Source organism: Sinocyclocheilus grahami, unplaced genomic scaffold (genome assembly GCF_001515645.1).
Source record: "Sinocyclocheilus grahami isolate Dianchi unplaced genomic scaffold, SAMN03320097.WGS_v1.1 scaffold1029.1, whole genome shotgun sequence".
Lineage (NCBI taxonomy): Eukaryota > Metazoa > Chordata > Actinopteri > Cypriniformes > Cyprinidae > Sinocyclocheilus > Sinocyclocheilus grahami.
Genome location: NW_015506208.1, coordinates 265,416 through 283,389, shown reverse-complemented (window position 1 = coordinate 283,389; position 17,974 = coordinate 265,416). Strand labels below are relative to the sequence as shown.

Genomic DNA, 17,974 nt, shown 5'->3' with positions numbered 1-17,974 from the left:
TATGGATTCTTAACGCATTTATTGCAACTACATTTAATCTTTTTTTCATCAAACAAACAGTCAAATGAATAGCTCGACACAACTCGTACCGGGGCATTGTCTAGACAGGGTTTTCGTCTGTGTAGATATAAATTCTATTCTTTGCATCAGCTGAGCATCTTTCTGGCGCATGCCACAAACATGAACCACAGGGAATACTCATCTTTTAAAAGGCTTAATTTGGATTATTTTACATTAAATGCATCATATAAGTCACTTTGGAATAAATCACAGTAGGCCTATATCATGATAAAATAAGCAACTTTACAGTCTGGAAATACTTTAGGCTATAACAATATTAAGGCTATATTATTTCTTGGACCCCCGATCACTTTAAGAACTGCTGGTCTACACAGAAGAAAGCCCTGTCTAGACTCTGCCCCTGTACGAGTTGTGTCAAGCTATTCATTAGTCTGTTTGATGAGAAAAATATGAAATTGATAAAATGGGTTATTAATCCGTACAACTGCAGCAGCGGATGACTATTATTCTGCTGCGTGATACTGCAGAAGAACTGATGATGGCACGGTTTGATCTTCGGCTGACCAATCAGCAGAAAGGGGCGTTTAATTCCCACCCACATGTAGAAATCAAATATTCAAGCTGTTTATTCATTTTTCCACCCATGAACGAAAAACTAAAATTTAAGCTGAATTCTCGTTTTTCGTTTTATGGAAAAAAAACGAAAAAATGAAAAAGGAGCCATTTTCTAATTTTTCTACTTTCAATATTAAATCAAAAAACGAATGATCGAATGATACACGGATTAAAATGGTACATCAATATCATGTTACAAATGTTTTCGTTCATGTTTGGATCGTGCACTTTCACGTCTATGTTCAAAAATGTGAGTGACAGTTAAAGGGTTAATATTTCTGTGGAAACCTTCATATATTTTTTTAGGATTCTTTGATGAACAGAAAGTTCAAAAGAACAGCATTTATTTGAAACATATTTTTTTTGTATCATTGTACGGTCAAGTTCAATTTTATTTTCAGGAATACATGGCCTCTCTGCCCATAGTTCCACAAGATCACAGTAACATGGCAGATAGTCTTTTCTTTATTCCATGGTATATATACAATGCATATCTCCACGCATACACTGTAAAAAATTACCGTGAATTTAACGGTAAAAGACTGTAAAAATGCTACAGTAAAAACCTGTTAAATGGTTAATGGTAAATTCCCCTACTATATTCAGTGAAAAACTGTATTGGACATGACATGTATTGGACATTAATGTTTCGGTAATATACCGTTTTTGGAAGTGAAAAAGACTGTATAATTTACAGTGAATAACCGTAAATTGACATTCCCAGAATTCCCTGCATTACATTTCAGATTTGATGTTTTTTTGTTGAAATAACTATGTTTCTTCTTAGTTTTTTCTTATCAGTTTTGTATATTAGGGTTGTGTGTTACACCTAATGTTGTTAAATGAATGTTTATTTAATGTTGTTAAATTAATGTTTATTGCATTATTTCAGTTCCTGATGGTGTTTGGTGTTTGTGTGAATGACACTGTGCACCTTCATACATGTTAATATTTAAAAGCTGCTTGTGATGGGCTTTGGTTCATCATGTGACTTTCTCATGACCACCTGCATTTGCTGGTTATCAGTGTATTACAAAGGTACAAAACAGATTTCAGTACTTCAATAGGTTGGTATATTAACATTATATCAATTAATAAAATTACGTAATTTAACTGTAAATTTAAGTTAAAACTGTAAAACCTAAATTGTTGCTACCATATGTTTTACGGTAAAATTCCGGCAACCACAGCTGCCGGTTTTTTACCGTAAATTTTACGGATTTTTTTTACAGTGTACTTCAAATCACAAACACTTGACACATCAATACAGACATCACCAACAAGAACAAGATCACCTAAATATTTCGTACGCAAATCCACATACAAAGAGCAATCATACAAGAAATGCTTCTCATCTTCTATCACAGAAATATTCGATGATAACTTAACAATAATTACAGATTCGCTCTGACACTGGTGTATTACTCCATCTGCCTGTTTCTATGATGACTTGAACATCTATAAAGGATCAATGATCGTACCAGTTGCATGTTATATACAGATACAATGTAGCTCTCTTGTACTAACAATGATTTGTATTGAAAATATATATTTAAATTATTTTCTAAAACTGATGTATACCATGCATCATGTGCTTTTCTCTCAATTGTTGATTACGAATAGCTGTAAATGCTCTATATATCACCTGCACCTTGAGCCTCCCAGGCACTAGAAAAACAATAAAAAATACAGCAAAACTCTAATACAGGAAACCCATATTTTTCTATCTACTTCATCTAACTGAAAAAGCATGCTACAACATTTTCTTGGATGATGATTATTAGACATAGACACTAATTTTATCCAATGCAAGTGTATCATTGTAATAGTCTTTACTGTCACATTTGATCAATTTAATGCATCCTTAATGAATAACATTAATTTCTTAAAAAAAAAAAAGCTTACTGACCCCAAACTTTTGAATGGTAGAGACACTGCAAAATAAATCATGTACTCATTGTACTAGACCAATTACTAAAATGGAAGCAAATGAATCTCTACTGACATTTGAAAGCAGTTTCATGCTTATTGAGATGAACGAATTTCACGTGGCACTAAACCAATTGCTTCATTTTTGATAGATTTGATTTGTTGTTCCATCTGAGTAAAAAGTTTCTCTGTATTGTCCAATAACAACATTATAAATTAACCAACCAATATACTTCTGAACTAATAATTGTCCCTAAGACTGATTAGTTTTTTATTTCTGTTATTTTTCTATAAACAGTAAGTACCGAGACAGCCTTTTCCTTTGAGCATTTTTCCTAATGCAGTGCTGAAATATTTCCTTTTTTCCATTCTTCACAGCTGCCTTTTTTAATTTTAATATCACCCAAAAAATGATTTTTACAGAAGATTTCATTATAACCAAATCCCCAAGCACTAGAAACTGGCACAAGCCCTTCCCTTTTTCTATTTTTTATTTAAACATACAGTCAGTTTATTAAACTAAATCCCAGTACTGAACAGGTGCAACTCAATAACTGACATCACGGTTGGTGCTAAACTTAAGATGTGATTCAGTGTTGCTGATCAGTTTTCTTGCCTTCTGTGTTCCCATTTGTTATTTATTCAGTGTGAGACTGCATTGTTTTGAGAGTTTTTCACCGAATTGGCAACAGCTGGTATAAATACTAAATGATCCAAATCCGTGTCTCCTTCTATCCTTGAACCTATTCTAACGTTGCCTTTGCGAGCCGCCCTCAAAGGCACCATCATTGTTTTCAATCAATTAAAGCTGTAGATCAAACACTAAGCAGGGTCTGGCATCACTTGACTGTGTGTCTTTTGGGAGTGGGTTCAGATAACAGTGTGAATGAAAACCAGCTTACCGGGTGTTGGGCACGGGGATATTTACCGAGGCTGTTCTATATGACTGCCACACACTCACAAACTATCCAGGGAAATAAAAACTGGCATTCCCTTAACACAGACTCCAGCAGAAGCACAAGCCGACATATGATATTTGGACCCTCGCATACAAAAACAAACCATGTAATGGTCTTCATGACTTCCATGTGCATATTTGAAACTCTAGTCAAAGGGGTGGGCTTCTTCAATTTGCCTGCAATTGTTTACGTGTAAATTGTTTACAGAGTTGTTTCCCATAAAGACAGACTGACATCCATTTTGAGCCTGCCAGTGAACCCACATCTGGATAAAACTTAAGAAAAACACTGAAATCTGATCTTCTTTCAGAGAGCATGGCGAAAGGTTCCCGCTGCCTGCTCTGATTCCTGTCAGTTTCGACGACGATTCCCCTTTGCACGCAATACCTGTAGTGGAGTCATTAGATGCTAATTTAAGCTTGAGTAAATATTACTAGGTCAGTGCGTTCCCTTGGGCCAACAGTTTGCATTAATGAATTATATGTCAGCGACTTGGCTGTATGGCCACATCTCGTTCCATTAAGCCTGATATTAATCCGCAGAATGGCTACAGCCCAAATGGAAGCCCTTGCCTGTGGTGCCAGAGGCCGATTTAAAGGCGGTGCCACAGCTCAGAGACAAGCACTATAAATAAAGTCTTGTAAGTGCATCGCAAAAATCACTTATCCTCCTTTTGCGGTAGGCCAAGTAATGCTAGATGGCAATCAACAAACATTTGGTCAGCAGGAAATTGCTCCAATCTGTATGTAATATTCAGAGTAAAGCAAGAATTCCTCCCACATGTTGCTCTCTGATAAGGGCTGTTGTCTTTCCGAGAAGGATGCACGCTGTGCCTTGTGATTCAATCTGTTCAGAATCAATAGAACACGTGGGAGAGAAAAATAATGAATGAGATCTTTTTTTTAAATATCTTAATAGGTTTTCCTAGATGACAAAGAGATTAATTGGAAAGCAAATGGAGACTTCTGAGAAGTCTCAGGATTTTCTTCGGAGAAAAAGACCCCAGTAACATCACGTGACTCTAATAGGCTTTCAGGAGAGATCCCAACTTTGCAAACTTTGATACAAGATTTATATAAGATATACATTTATACTCCTACTGTTTGATAGCGATTGTCACATTTAACTTATATTTTCAGTACTTATAAAATCGTTTTAAAGTTAATATCTAAATGAAACAAAAATGAGAACTCATCTCCTGAGCTATGAAAGAACAACCTTAGAACATTTTCCTCTGGGAAGACTTAATAATTAATACATAATAGGGTAACACTTTACTTGAAGGGGTGTGCATAAGACTGACATGACACCTTCATAATCATGACATGACACATGTCATGAATATGAAGGAGGTTTTATGCATGTTTATGACAACTGTCATTAAGTGTCATTCGCTCAGTTATGTCATTTTTAATGCAAATATGACATTATTTGACCTAACCCTACCCCTACCCTTACCCCTAACCATAGCCCATAACAAAGACATCTCAAACAATGTCATCTTTGCATTAAAAATTACATAACTGAGCGAATGACGCTTAATGACAGTTGTCAGAAACATGCATAAAAAAACATCATATTCATGACATGTGTCATGTCATGATTATGAAGGTGTCATGTCAGTCTTATGCACACCCCTTCAAGTAAAGTGTAACACATAATAGCATTTAGTTGTATTGCATCTGGCTACTGGCAACACCATGCTCATGTTACTTCGGTTTTTTTTTTTATCAGATACCCCTTTGACTGCATTTAGAGTTTCAGTGGTAATCAGATTTCCAACCCAAGCTAGGTTTGCTTCATATAGTATATGATACTCAAGATGTTGTGCAAACGTCAACAATCAATACATTTTTATGATAACCAGTCAGAAACCAATCAAAAACTGCCCACATAACAAGTGAGGGCAAATGCACCACATAATGTAAATATAGGCCAGGGGTCTCAAACAGGACCATTTATTGTTTGAATAAATTCGAACTCATTTCTGACTAGTCTCCACTATATTATTTAGGCTACTATTTATTGGTCTAAGCCGAGGTGCTGTTTACAAAGTATAATTATCACATAACCCTAACTATTACATGGTCATATTAAAACACACTAGGAAATATGCATCAAGTTGAATAAAATCTTGTGCAAGGTAGACATCTAGTGGTCTTCCATCAGCGTGATGTAAAATAAAGAAAACCAGCAGATATCATTCACACTTTAAAGTATCTAAAAGCATATTATTTTAAAAATAAGTATTGTATATGGAGGAAAATTCGCATTACACACATGAAGTAACAATTTTGCGTAAAACACATTTAAATCCCTGATATTAAGCTGAATTGCTATAGGTTATTTTGCATTATCTAAACGGATTCTGGAGTTTAATCGCATTTAGGCTCCTAATAAAAGAAAGATACATCACCAGATATAATATTTCATTACCTCCACAATACTTTTAACGTGAGTGACACGAGTTGCCTTTACTTACAGGGTTTTAGGGAAACTGCTCCCTGCAGCTCTCGCAGAATAAACAGCACATTCATAAGCACAGCACATTCATAAGCAAACTGAAACATATTAAGTGTGATGTTGTTCCTTAATATTAACTAGTACTAATAGTTCCCATAATTGCACTGAATTGTGAAGTCCTGGTGAGTTCCAAACTAAACTTTGTGCTTTCCCATTTGTCCCCGGTGTAGACCAGTTTTTACATGTGGTGGGAACTTTACTGGAGACACAGGACTGATTGGGAGTCAGGGGTATCTAGGTGTCTACCCGCCCAACAACAAATGTGTGTGGAGAATTACTGTAAGGACAGATGCGTGGGAGATATCAGTTTTAAATGCCTTTTCTGTCAAAGAAAATGTTTCTCATCATGAATCTTTTCACCCCTCTCTCAAATAAATAAGCTTAGTAATTATTTTTTCAAGTGGTCTTTTTCACATTGCTTTAGTTGTTAGGGTGCTGCTAGGCGGTTGTGGAATGGTCTGGGTGGTTGCTTACTGCCCCAGGCCTCTGTTGTGGTCCATATTCTGAGCTCCTTTAATGTAATTCTGTAAAATTTTTGACTCTTTTATTGTTTACCAGGCAAAATTTGATTCTTTTTGCTTATAAATGTAACAGCACACACTGGCAGCACTCTTCAACAAGCTGCACGATTTGAAGTAGCCTATAATTCATCGTGTTGGTGATGAATTAGATTATTTTTTTTTATTAGCTGTGACCTAATGACATTTTTGAAGACTAATGCCAAATTTATACTGCAAAAGCGCTTCTGAAGTGGCCTTTTGGCGTCTTTACACAGACTGTTTAAAGCTGCTCAGAGGTGGCACAATTTCATATTAGGGGCTGAGGTGGGTCAGAGCTGGCATTATTTAGTTAGGCTTTCATGCGGCATTACGTCTTTAGCAACTTAAAGACATATTTACAGAGTAGAGTTAAGGCTGCTCTGTGCCTGATCAAAATTCTATGTAAAGACATACAAAATATAAAGGCATAAAAGCCAGACTAAAATAAGCCTGCTCTGACCCACCTCAGCCCCTAGTATCAAAGCATACTGTTCTATTTGTATCTGTGTAAATTCATTTATGCCACATCTGAGCAGCATTAAACAGTCTGTGTAAGACAGACAAAGCACTTTTTTGTGCCACATTTTCAGTGTAAATTTGGCATCAGCTATGTAAAGATGCCTTAAGGGGTGACATATTTAGATTGTGGGTAGATATTCATGCTAAAAATGTCCTTCTTTGCTCTTCTCAATCTGATCTCACAATATAATGTAACTATTTAAGTTTTTATGGTACTTGTTATGAGACTCTATGTTGATTCTTCTTAATGAACTATCTTCAGGTTCCTCAAGGGAGGGTTGTCTCCCTCTTGTTCAGAGCTCTGGATCTTGAGAGTGATAGTATTTGCAGATATGACTTTGTTGATGTATACGAAGATGGCCACATCAACGGGCAGTGTCTCGGCCGCTTCTGTGGTACCGCAAAACCCGGAGCACTGGTCACCAATGGAAAAAAGATGCAAGTGGTCATGGTGTCAGATGCCAACACAGCTGGGAGTGGTTTCCTTGCTCTATACTCAGTGATTCGCCCAAATGAAAGAGGTAACGAGACTACCAACTTATTACCATCCAAATATAGAAAGTGGTCCTTCCCTGTTATTTAAATTCAGCTTGAATCTACTGTTTTATTTTGCTCATCAGGGCATATAAATCCTCTGAAAAATAGGGTATATAGTCTATTTAGTGCACTGTAAATGCACACTTACATTTCTGCTAATTATTTTAAAATACAATACTACAGACCTCAGTATTTCAAATGAATGGCTCAAAATCTGCAAAGGGATAATTAAATGTAACAAATCATGTAAAAATGCTTGTAACTGTAACAAATCATGTAAAAAAATATATTCTTTTATTGGAACATAAAGATGTAAAAGTCGAGATGTTTTGATGCTCAAAGTGTTTTTATTGTCTCTTACAACAAAAATCTTTTATTTAAATGCATGAAAATGCAGATCCTGTTCTAAATAATAGCCTATAGTAAAAAAAATAACTTTTTTAAAACTGTTGTTCCATTACTACCCATTAGCAGATTTTGACTCAAATTTGTATTGTTGCCATGTCATCCCACTAATGGTGATCTAATGATTGTTCATGGAAGGTGACCGGTATTGTGGGGGTCTTTTAGACAAACCCTCTGGGATGATTAAAAACCCCTAACTGGCCAGATAAAGACTACCCAGCAGGAGTAATGTGTTCCTGGCATATTTTTGCTCCTCAAGACCAGGTGATCCATGTCATCCCACTAATGGTGATCTAATGATTGTTCATGGAAGGTGACCGGTATTGTGGGGGTCTTTTAGACAAACCCTCTGGGATGATAAAAACCCCTAACTGGCCAGATAAAGACTACCCAGCAGGAGTAATGTGTTCCTGGCATATTTTTGCTCCTCAAGACCAGGTGACAATTCATCATTTCTGTGCTTTTCAGATCATATTACAAGTCATGCATCACTAACAGCACCTTGACAGGATGAGTATGAATAGATATCTTAATTAAATTGCAAAGAATCTTCCCTCTCTCAGATCATTGAGCTGAAGTTTGAGAAGTTTGATGTGGAGAGAGACAGCTACTGCCGCTATGACCACGTGGCTGTGTTTAATGGTGGAGAAACGAACGAGTCACGGAAGATCGGCAAGTTCTGTGGAGACAGCCCACCCATGTGAGACACTCAGTCCATCACAAAATATGCACCAATAAACCATTTACCTCCAGTATTTAGTCTGATATGGATTTTCCAATGGTTGATGCTACATAATTGCATTTTGGCCTCCTATTCTTGCAGTCATTGTAAATATCTTTGTTTAAGACTTCAAGACTTTAGCAGTAATATTTTGAAAAAAATTATTATAATAACTTTTTATTAATATTGTGATATGCAACCATTCAACAGCTTAGGGTAAAAAAAAGAAAGAAAGACATTTATAATGTTACAAAAGATTTCTATTTCAAATAATAAGTTACAAATAAATTAATTTAACTTTCTATTCAAGGAATCCTGAAAAAAAATGTATGATGGTTTCCACAAAATATTTAATACCAAAAATAACCAATAATAACCAAATAAATATGCACCAAATCAGCATATTAGAATGATTTCTGAAGGACATGTGACACTGAAGACTGGAGTAATGACAGCTTTGCATCACAGGAATAATTTACATTTTAAAATGTATTAGAATAATAAACTCTTATTTTAAATTCTAAAAAAATAATAATAAAAAAAAATATTTCTGATTTTAATGCATTTTTTCCCCCAGTTTGACTTTATATTTGATCAAACAAATGCAACCCCAGTAAGCATAAGAGACTTCCTTTAAAACAAATTTGAATTTTGACAAACCTTTGAACGGTAGTGTACATTTAATCAGTCAATGCAATTTCTTCTTTCAGGTACACCTGAAAACCTCGTTTTGATTAATAAAGTGTGTCCACATGGTCGATAAAGCTTTATTTTGAAGTGGTATTTTACAGTAGATATAGTCATTTCAAACATTATTTATTTATTTATTTTGTCTCTTAGGACAATTGATTCTGATGGCAATCATCTCTTCATCAAGTTTCTGTCAGACCTGAGTCTAACTGCGGATGGATTTATTGGCCATTACCGCTTTAAATCGTGGACTCTCAGCACAGCCAGTGTCCCTCTCATCCCCATGAGCACTATCCCTCCCACCACACCACCCGCAGGTCAGTCCACAGCCCACTTTCTAGAAGGGTTCATTTCAAATGAAAAATGCAAGTAGCGGCACGGTGTAAAACTGCTGTACATTATGGGAATAAATGTGTGTAGGTAATGACATTGGAATGTATTGAAGATTTATTATATTTGGTTCACATGGAACGCATTAGTTCGGTCACATGGGAAGACTAATGCACTTCTATTTTATAACTAAAGTGGTTTAACAGATATAAATATATGTGACTTTTGCTGTGTTTTATACTCCATTTTAGTGTATAAGGACATACTGTAGTTGGTCATTATTAAAAGTAATCTTTCCACTCTCTTTTCCAAAAAGCCCTTACATATTCAGAAGGTCTTTGCAAGCAGAAATGCAAAAGCCATTACTGCTCTAGTAACTTTGGTAAGTGTCCATTGTTTAATTAATATTTGTGTTTGATTTGTGAAAACCCAAATAACAGAAATTCCAGCTTCAGGCATTGGTCCTCACCACATTCCTGACTTATTAAACAAATTAGTCTTGTTTAGTTATGAAGTATAATAAAATCTGTACTACTCTTTATCAAAATTTTATTTGGGGATTTGTAATGTTCTTATGCTCTCCAAGACTGCATTTATTTGATATAAATACAAAAATACTGTAAATACAGTACAAATACAGTAAAAATACAGTAGGCTACAGTAATTTGAACAAGTATTTTTTAACATGTAATTTATTCCTGTGATGCAAAGCTGAATTTTCAGCAGCCATTACTCCAGTTACTCCAGTGTCACATGATCCTTCAAAAATCATTTTAATAGGCGAATTTGGTGCTAAATTAATATTTCTTATTATTATTAATGTTGAAACACTTTTTGCTGCTTAATATTTATGTTACTAAAGATTTTAATTGAAAATAAATGCTGTTCTTTGAACTTTCTAAAGATGTTTTCATATTAATCGAACTTTCTAAAGATGTTTTCATATTAATCAGAAAAAAAACAGTAACATTAAGAACTATTATTCATAACTGATTACCAATAATAACTGAGAACCAAATCAGCATATCAGAATAATTTCTGAAGACTGGAGTAGTGATGCTGAAATTTCAGCTCTGCATCACAGGAATAAATGACATTTTAAAATATATAAAAATAGAAAAGTTATGTTAAATTGTAATAATATTTCAAAAATAGTTTTAATCAAATAAATGCAGCCTTGGTGAGCAAGAGCATAAAAAAACTTCAATAAAAAAATGAATTGTAATTATTCCAAATGTTTGACCAGTAGTTTATTGGTATCACTTTATAATAACTTGATATTAGGAATGCACCGATACCACTTTTTCCAGTACTCGCCCGATACCGATACTTTTATTTTGGTACTTGCCGATACCGAGTACCAATAACGATATTTTTATTGCATTTGTAAATTTTTTAAATATTGGGTACAGAAACCAAAAGGGTATGTATAATGTTAGTTGGTTAACTTCATTTATCAAATAGATACAGTCAAACCTAAATTTATTCAGACACCTTCAACATTTCACACATTATCACAGTTCATTCGCTATAGTTTAGAAAATGGTAATAAAATATGACAAGAACTCAGAGTTAAACTGTGTCAGAACAAATTAATCTTGATAATGTTAGATCATTTTGATAGAAAGGTATGTAATGCATTACAATCAACCAAAAATAATTCAGACAACTATCTGTATGACAGTATTATTTACACAACTATCAATACTTTGTCGGACAACCCTTAGCCTTAATGACAGCCTAGCTGCTCCATTGCAGCGGCTTAGTACTGTAATCACGTGCTTTGCTGTAATAACGCAGGGAACCATTCGTTATAAATATCCTAACTGTGATATTTTCAGAAACAGAAGTTGCGTTTTTTCATCTGAAACGTGCTGTGATTTATATTCCAAAGCCACTCATATAATGCAGAAACACTCAAGCAAGCGAAACACGCGTAACGCGTGCACATATTTGTACTGATGCAGAATGAGAGAACAGTAGTACAGCCTAGCGCATTTCACACAGGCTGTTAGTTTCACAAGTCGTGTATGCCTAAGGTTGAAAATAAATTATGTTTATAGTGAATGCCCCTATAAATAGTTTTATTTTTACGATTTAGTTTTAATCCAAATGATGCGTGTGCTAAGTGAGTGAACATCAAAGATCACACAACAGAATTGCGTGCGCTCTCTCTCTCTCTCTCTCCCTCTCCCTACCAGTAAGTAACTTGTGCATTGTTTTACTTACTTGTTTTTGACATATCCGACCGAACTACAAACTTTCCAGTGATGTCTGTGAGAAAGATATATTCACTCGACAAGCTCGTGCATCTGTGCCGCCGCGCGCTCAATCCACTCAGTGTGCTTTGTTTATCAGCTCGCGCACATCAGCTATACAGGCGTTAATACTGAATGTTTAACATTATATTCATTGCATCCATAGTAGACATCCTTAACTCCTTTCTGCTGTCTGTTGTCGATGTTTCTTTGTTTGAATAGGGCGCTTATCACATGCTGTGTGGTATCGGCGTTTGGTATTGGGGCATTTATTTCACTTCTCTTGGACTGATGCACTGCAAAACCCGCTGACTGCCATTAAACAGCTTGGAAGATCAAAGTACATTTTTAATATAACTCAGACTGGATTCGTCTGAAAGAAGAAAGTCATATACACTTAGGATGAGTAATTCATGGGCTAATTTTCATTTTTGGGTGAACTAACCATTTAACTAAACCTCTCAGTCTCCGTCTCTGTTTTAATAATGCTTATAGATGGAAAATGTGTTCAGGCCGATATTGAGACTCAGCTCTTTTTTTTTATTGCAGTGGCAGTAAAGCTGCTGAGCACTGTAAAAATGGCAGCACGCATTGCAGAACTATACGAACTTTATACATTACCATGCGCACACATTTTATGCAATTGTTCAAAGACGAAACCATGATTCGGTGAACATACAGTCTCTTTTTTCCCCCCACAGTGATTACCGCCACCCTTATCTCTGCAGCCATGAGGGACCACAGCGTCCTCGCCACCTTCTCCATCATGCACCTTTATAAGGTAGGAAGTTTAGCCATCCAACAGGCTGGAAAGACCATGAGCACCAAAGTCACGGTCCTCTGTAAAAAATGCCCTCTGGTCAGAAGAGGCGAGTGTCTTTACACTGACCTGGATCTAGATCCTTCTACAATACTCCCAACCTTAATCACTTTAATTGAAACCATCACAGCCTAAACTAAGACCCAACGAGTCCAGCAGATGTTTGTAGTTGATTGAGGTGGATTTTGGAAGGTGATAGTTTGCAAATTTCTAGCTCCCCCAAGGTCCTTTGGCTCCATTTGTGGTGTTGAGATATTTCAGGCAGGATATGCCATTTCAGCGTCACGGGGTGTAACTTAAGCTTGCTCAGAAGAGGTTCTCAGTTGGTTTCCTTGAATCACGGACAGCTAGAATAATAATTATCTTCAACCACATGGATGGTATTTGACTTTATTGTGCCATGCTTTACCTCTGCTCACTTAGTGTCGAAATATTAAGTCTCTGCTCTGAAACTCTCCAAAGCAACTTTTTCGTTTTGAGGGAAATTTCTCAGCTCAGCTGAAATTTTGATGTGCTATAGAGGAATGTGTGTTGAAATATGCAGGAACTCTTTTTGGCAGTTCAGAGGAACTGTTTAACATTAATCATATGTATTGGCATTTTTTGTCAAATTAAACATTAAAAGTACATTTTAAAGTTTAAGTTTTAATAGGAATGACATTAAAGTATATTTTAGTTTACCGTAAATGCTTGCCAATGCATTCAACAGAACACTGTAAGCATATTTCAAAGACAATATAATTATGAAATTTCATACAATGGTGGGCTATTTCTAAAGTATTATTGGAGAAAAAGGAATGCAGCATGATTTTGATACGGCTTTTATGCAATAGTTCAATAAACAAGAAGTTAAAGAAATAGTTCAACCAAAAATAAAAATTCTGTCATTGTTTTTCACCCTCAAGTTGTTCTAAACCTGTATGAATGTCTTTCTTCGGCTGAACTTAAAAGAAGAGTTGGTTTGGTTACCGACATTCTTCAAAATATCTTCTTTTAATGTTCAACAGAAGAAAGAAACTCATACAGGTTTGGTATAACTTGAGATTGAGTAAATGATGGCAGAAGTTTAATTTTTGGGTGAACCTTCCCTTTTAATATTAAGCAATGTACAGTTAAGGCAACATTTCCAGGTTTTTTTTGCTTTGTCAGTGAAGACCGTTCCAAACAAAGTCAAAGCAGAACCAGTGCAACATTGGGCAACATATGAAACTGGTATTTAATTAATTCACCATTTGTTTGGTTTCAGGGCTTAATTACATTGTCATGGGCCAGACAGATGAACAGGGACAAGGTATTGTGTCTCCTCACTCTTAAAAAGAAAGGTGCTTCACGATGCCATAGAAGAACCTTTTTGTGTAAATGGTTCCATAAAGAACCTTTAACATCTGAAGAATCTTTCTGTTTCACAAATGGTTCTTTTTTGGCGAAAGAAGGTTCTTCAAATTATAAAAAGGTAAGAAAGAGATGGTTCTTTAAAGAACCTTTGACTGAATGGTTCTTTGTGGAACCAAAAATGGTTCTTCTATGGCATCGCTTGAAGAACCTTTTGAAGCACCTTTATTTTTAAGAGTGTAACTTTGTGATGACCTTCAAAACCAAGAAGCAACGGGATCTGGGAGTGTTGAAGAATATACGCTGCTAATGTGCACAGGTCACCTCCATGGCTGTTCATTTCAAATGACTTAAATGATTCACTTGATGTACATGCTTTTGATAACATTCATACTTAAAGGACTCTTTTAGTATTTAAGATTGGTCTCATTTTTTCATATTTCCGAAGCACGTTTACTCCAATAGAACATTTAAAAAAAAAATCTTTATTTTGTATGTTTTTTTTTTTATGTTGATGGTCATATTTGACTGTGAAAGACTTTTACTATGTTTTAAATATCTTTGACGACGTGAATCAATGATTCCCTCAAATTTAGTTCAACTGAAGAGCTGAACTGTTGCAGCGCATGCTAGAAACCCTATATATAAATACAAGCACTCGCTACAACACAAACTCTGTCATTTGCAGTAGCTGCGGGGTGGTGATATTTACGTTCCAGGAGATCTGGACATGTTGGCCTTTGAATCTGACATTTATCTAATCTATCTAGTGTTGTAATGAGTGAACGAAGATTGAAGATGACAAAATGAAATGTTGTCAAAATGAAGTGCACTGTAAAATTGGTATTATGTCAGCTAAGGTCACCACAAAAAGATCTTGAGTCAATCCAGTTATTTGAACTCTGAAACCATTAAAAAATGAAAGTTTCTGTTGTAATTTAGGGAAACATTCATATAAGTCTATCTATGATTTATAATTGGAATATTCAAATTATGGCAAGGAAAATAGGATGGAAATTAAAGTAACCATAATTGAGTATTTGAGATCACATTAATTATGATAATTTTAATCAGCTTTTGAAATGTTGATATTATCAAACAAAATAATACCAAACAACATCAAATATATTGCTATTGCTTCTCTCATATAGGCATATATTAGATCAAAATTAACGCGTTAATGCAGGTGATACATTTTTTCAGTTTAACGCCTTAAAGGGGTCATATGATGCTTTTTTAAAGATCATTATTTTGTGTATTTGGTGTAACAGAATATGTTGACATGCTTTAATGTTCAAAAAACACATTATTTTTCAAATACTGTACATACTGTAATACTGTAGGTCCTCTATGCCCCGCCTCTCTCAAACGCTTCGTTTTCTACAAAGTTCTTTGCGTGCACATTTGGGTGGCATTATGCAAATATTTCCACATAGTGAGGTAGATATGTGGGGGCGTGTTAGAACGAGCCGTTTTAGGGGGGCGTGGCAGAGTCTTAACTTTGATAAAGAATATCTCTTTGGTTTTGAGACTTTAGTCTTTGCAACTTCAGGGATCTTATCTATGCACAATCAGCTTGTAACACTCCAAAGAGAAAGGAAAACGTGAAATCGCATCATATGACCCCTTTAAAAATATTTAACGCAATTAACGCAGGGGCGGGGCTAGGGTTGGCCACCCCTCTCACAACTGCTGCTTCTGTCACTTTTTCTCTTGACAAGAAGTGCATTTATTCAGTCGCAGAACGACTGAGAAAGGGATAACGTTTCAGATGCGAGCTCCACTTCAATTCAGCGCCAGGCGGAGATGGTCCTCACTGCAGAACACAAGATCCAGGGGGTGAGGTTGGATCCAGATCCAACTCCTCCCCCCTTACATATACCTAAACCTACCCGTCTCCACCCCCTGATCCCTAAACCCACCCATCTCCACCCCTAAACCTACCCATCTCCACCCCTAAACCTACCATCTCCACCCCCTAGATGTGGATCCAACACCGCCCCCCTGGATCTTTGTTCTGCAGTGAGGGGCTACTGGCTACGAGTCAAGCGAGGGCGGAAAAGGTATACTGTGCTCGCAGCGCGTGCTCTTCAATTGCATGCACAAAGGCGCCGGCGCACGCTGTAGCCAGTATCCTTTCATATCAAAGTGCGAAATAAACTACGTGCATGCAATATCGTGGTCAGTTAAGCCATGAAGTTACCAAAAAGGCGATTAAAGCTGCCTTACAACTGTGCATGCATGTAATATATTTTATATGAGTCACGTTTAAGAACATGTCTCTGAAATGGTTTTAAAAACTGTCCTGGAGCAGCCCAGCACTGTTTCACTCATCTAACACACCCGATTTAAATTGTCAGCTCTTTAATAGAGACTTTAAGACCTGAAGTGGGTCAGAAAAGGTCAAACGAGTTGAGAGAAAATATGATGCGTGTTAGATCTGCATCACGTCCAGCAGCGGCAGCTCTTAAAGAAATAACAGCCAAAACAACATAATAACCAGCTGCTGTGATGTCTATCAAAAAAAGAAGAAACAATTTCTTAAAAAAAGAGGGAAAATAACTTGTATAGCTTTAAGGATTCATCTATATTTAATTTAGAATTTAGTGTTTGATAAGTTTTAAGAACATGTCTCTGAAATGGTTTTAAAAACTGTCCTGGAGCAGCCCAGCACTGTTTCACTCATCTAACACACCCGATTTAAATTGTCAGCTCTTTAATAGAGACTTTAAGACCTGAAGTGGGTCAGAAAAGGTCAAACGAGTTGAGAGAAAATATGATGCGTGTTAGATCTGCATCACGTCCAGCAGCGGCAGCTCTTAAAGAAATAACAGCCAAAACAACATAATAACCAGCTGCTGTGATGTCTATCAAAAAAAGAAGAAACAATTTCTTAAAAAAAGAGGGAAAATAACTTGTATAGCTTTAAGGATTCATCTATATTTAATTTAGAATTTAGTGTTTGATAAGTTCAATTTTAATTTCTGTATATTTCTGCTGAAGGGCACAGGTAAATATGACATTTATTATAATGGGTTTATCTGAAGATTGTTTTAAGTTCACTTGAATTAGAAAAGTTATTTTTTAAAGTCTAATAAATGTTAAAATTGATAGCTCTCAATTATACTGTAATGTTAAATGGGTATAGTCAATGGTTAAATATTGGGGGTGGGGGGGTGGGAGTATTTTGTATCATTGATTCTGGCCTTCAGTCATAAAAAAAGATGCCATTAAACAAATATTAAAAAATATACTGCCTTTATGTTGTTTGTACATTAATTTGAAGATTGAATGTGAAATTATTGCAATATAAAAGTATATTTAAAAACTTTAATGTTAGGTGGGATTAATCACGATTCATTTCAGAAAAATGTGCGATTAATATATATATATATATATATGGCATAGCACTACCTTCTGGCTACAGTTCTCCCTGTGTTTACCTAATTGTGATAATAATTGTGATTAAAGAACTTAAATGATTTACATTTTTTTTTAATATATATATTTTATGTTTTATTTACACTGTTGTAAACATCTTAATGGGGACATGAGGGATATGAAATGTGACAAACATTACATTTTTTAGTATGCAGAACAATACTCAGCTTTGAGATTTGCTTTTCAAAGACAGCGGCTCATTTTCTACTTTAGCATTTAAATTGGCATATTAATGTTGAAACTGGGCAGCAAACTCATTTAAATACTGAGATCTGCTGCAGATACTGATCTGTTTCTCTACAGCAACATAATGCAGTACAGAGAATGAGGCACAT

At 35.6% G+C, this 17,974-nt stretch overlaps 1 protein-coding gene across 1 annotated transcript in view; it reads left to right on the top strand.

The window, feature by feature from the left end:
- LOC107565816 (procollagen C-endopeptidase enhancer 2-like) overlaps positions 1 to 14,508 on the top strand; it is a 23,617-nt gene extending 9,109 nt beyond the window's left edge. The window contains exons 2-10 of the mRNA XM_016251095.1: positions 6,218 to 6,326; positions 7,368 to 7,626; positions 8,361 to 8,485; positions 8,611 to 8,747; positions 9,609 to 9,775; positions 10,105 to 10,170; positions 12,748 to 12,915; positions 14,113 to 14,175; positions 14,441 to 14,508. Coding sequence (XP_016106581.1) covers positions 6,218 to 6,326; positions 7,368 to 7,626; positions 8,361 to 8,485; positions 8,611 to 8,747; positions 9,609 to 9,775; positions 10,105 to 10,170; positions 12,748 to 12,915; positions 14,113 to 14,175; positions 14,441 to 14,508 — 1,162 coding nt within the window. The remainder of the gene's footprint in view (positions 1 to 6,217; positions 6,327 to 7,367; positions 7,627 to 8,360; positions 8,486 to 8,610; positions 8,748 to 9,608; positions 9,776 to 10,104; positions 10,171 to 12,747; positions 12,916 to 14,112; positions 14,176 to 14,440) is intronic.
- The last annotated feature ends 3,466 nt before the right edge of the window (positions 14,509 to 17,974 follow it).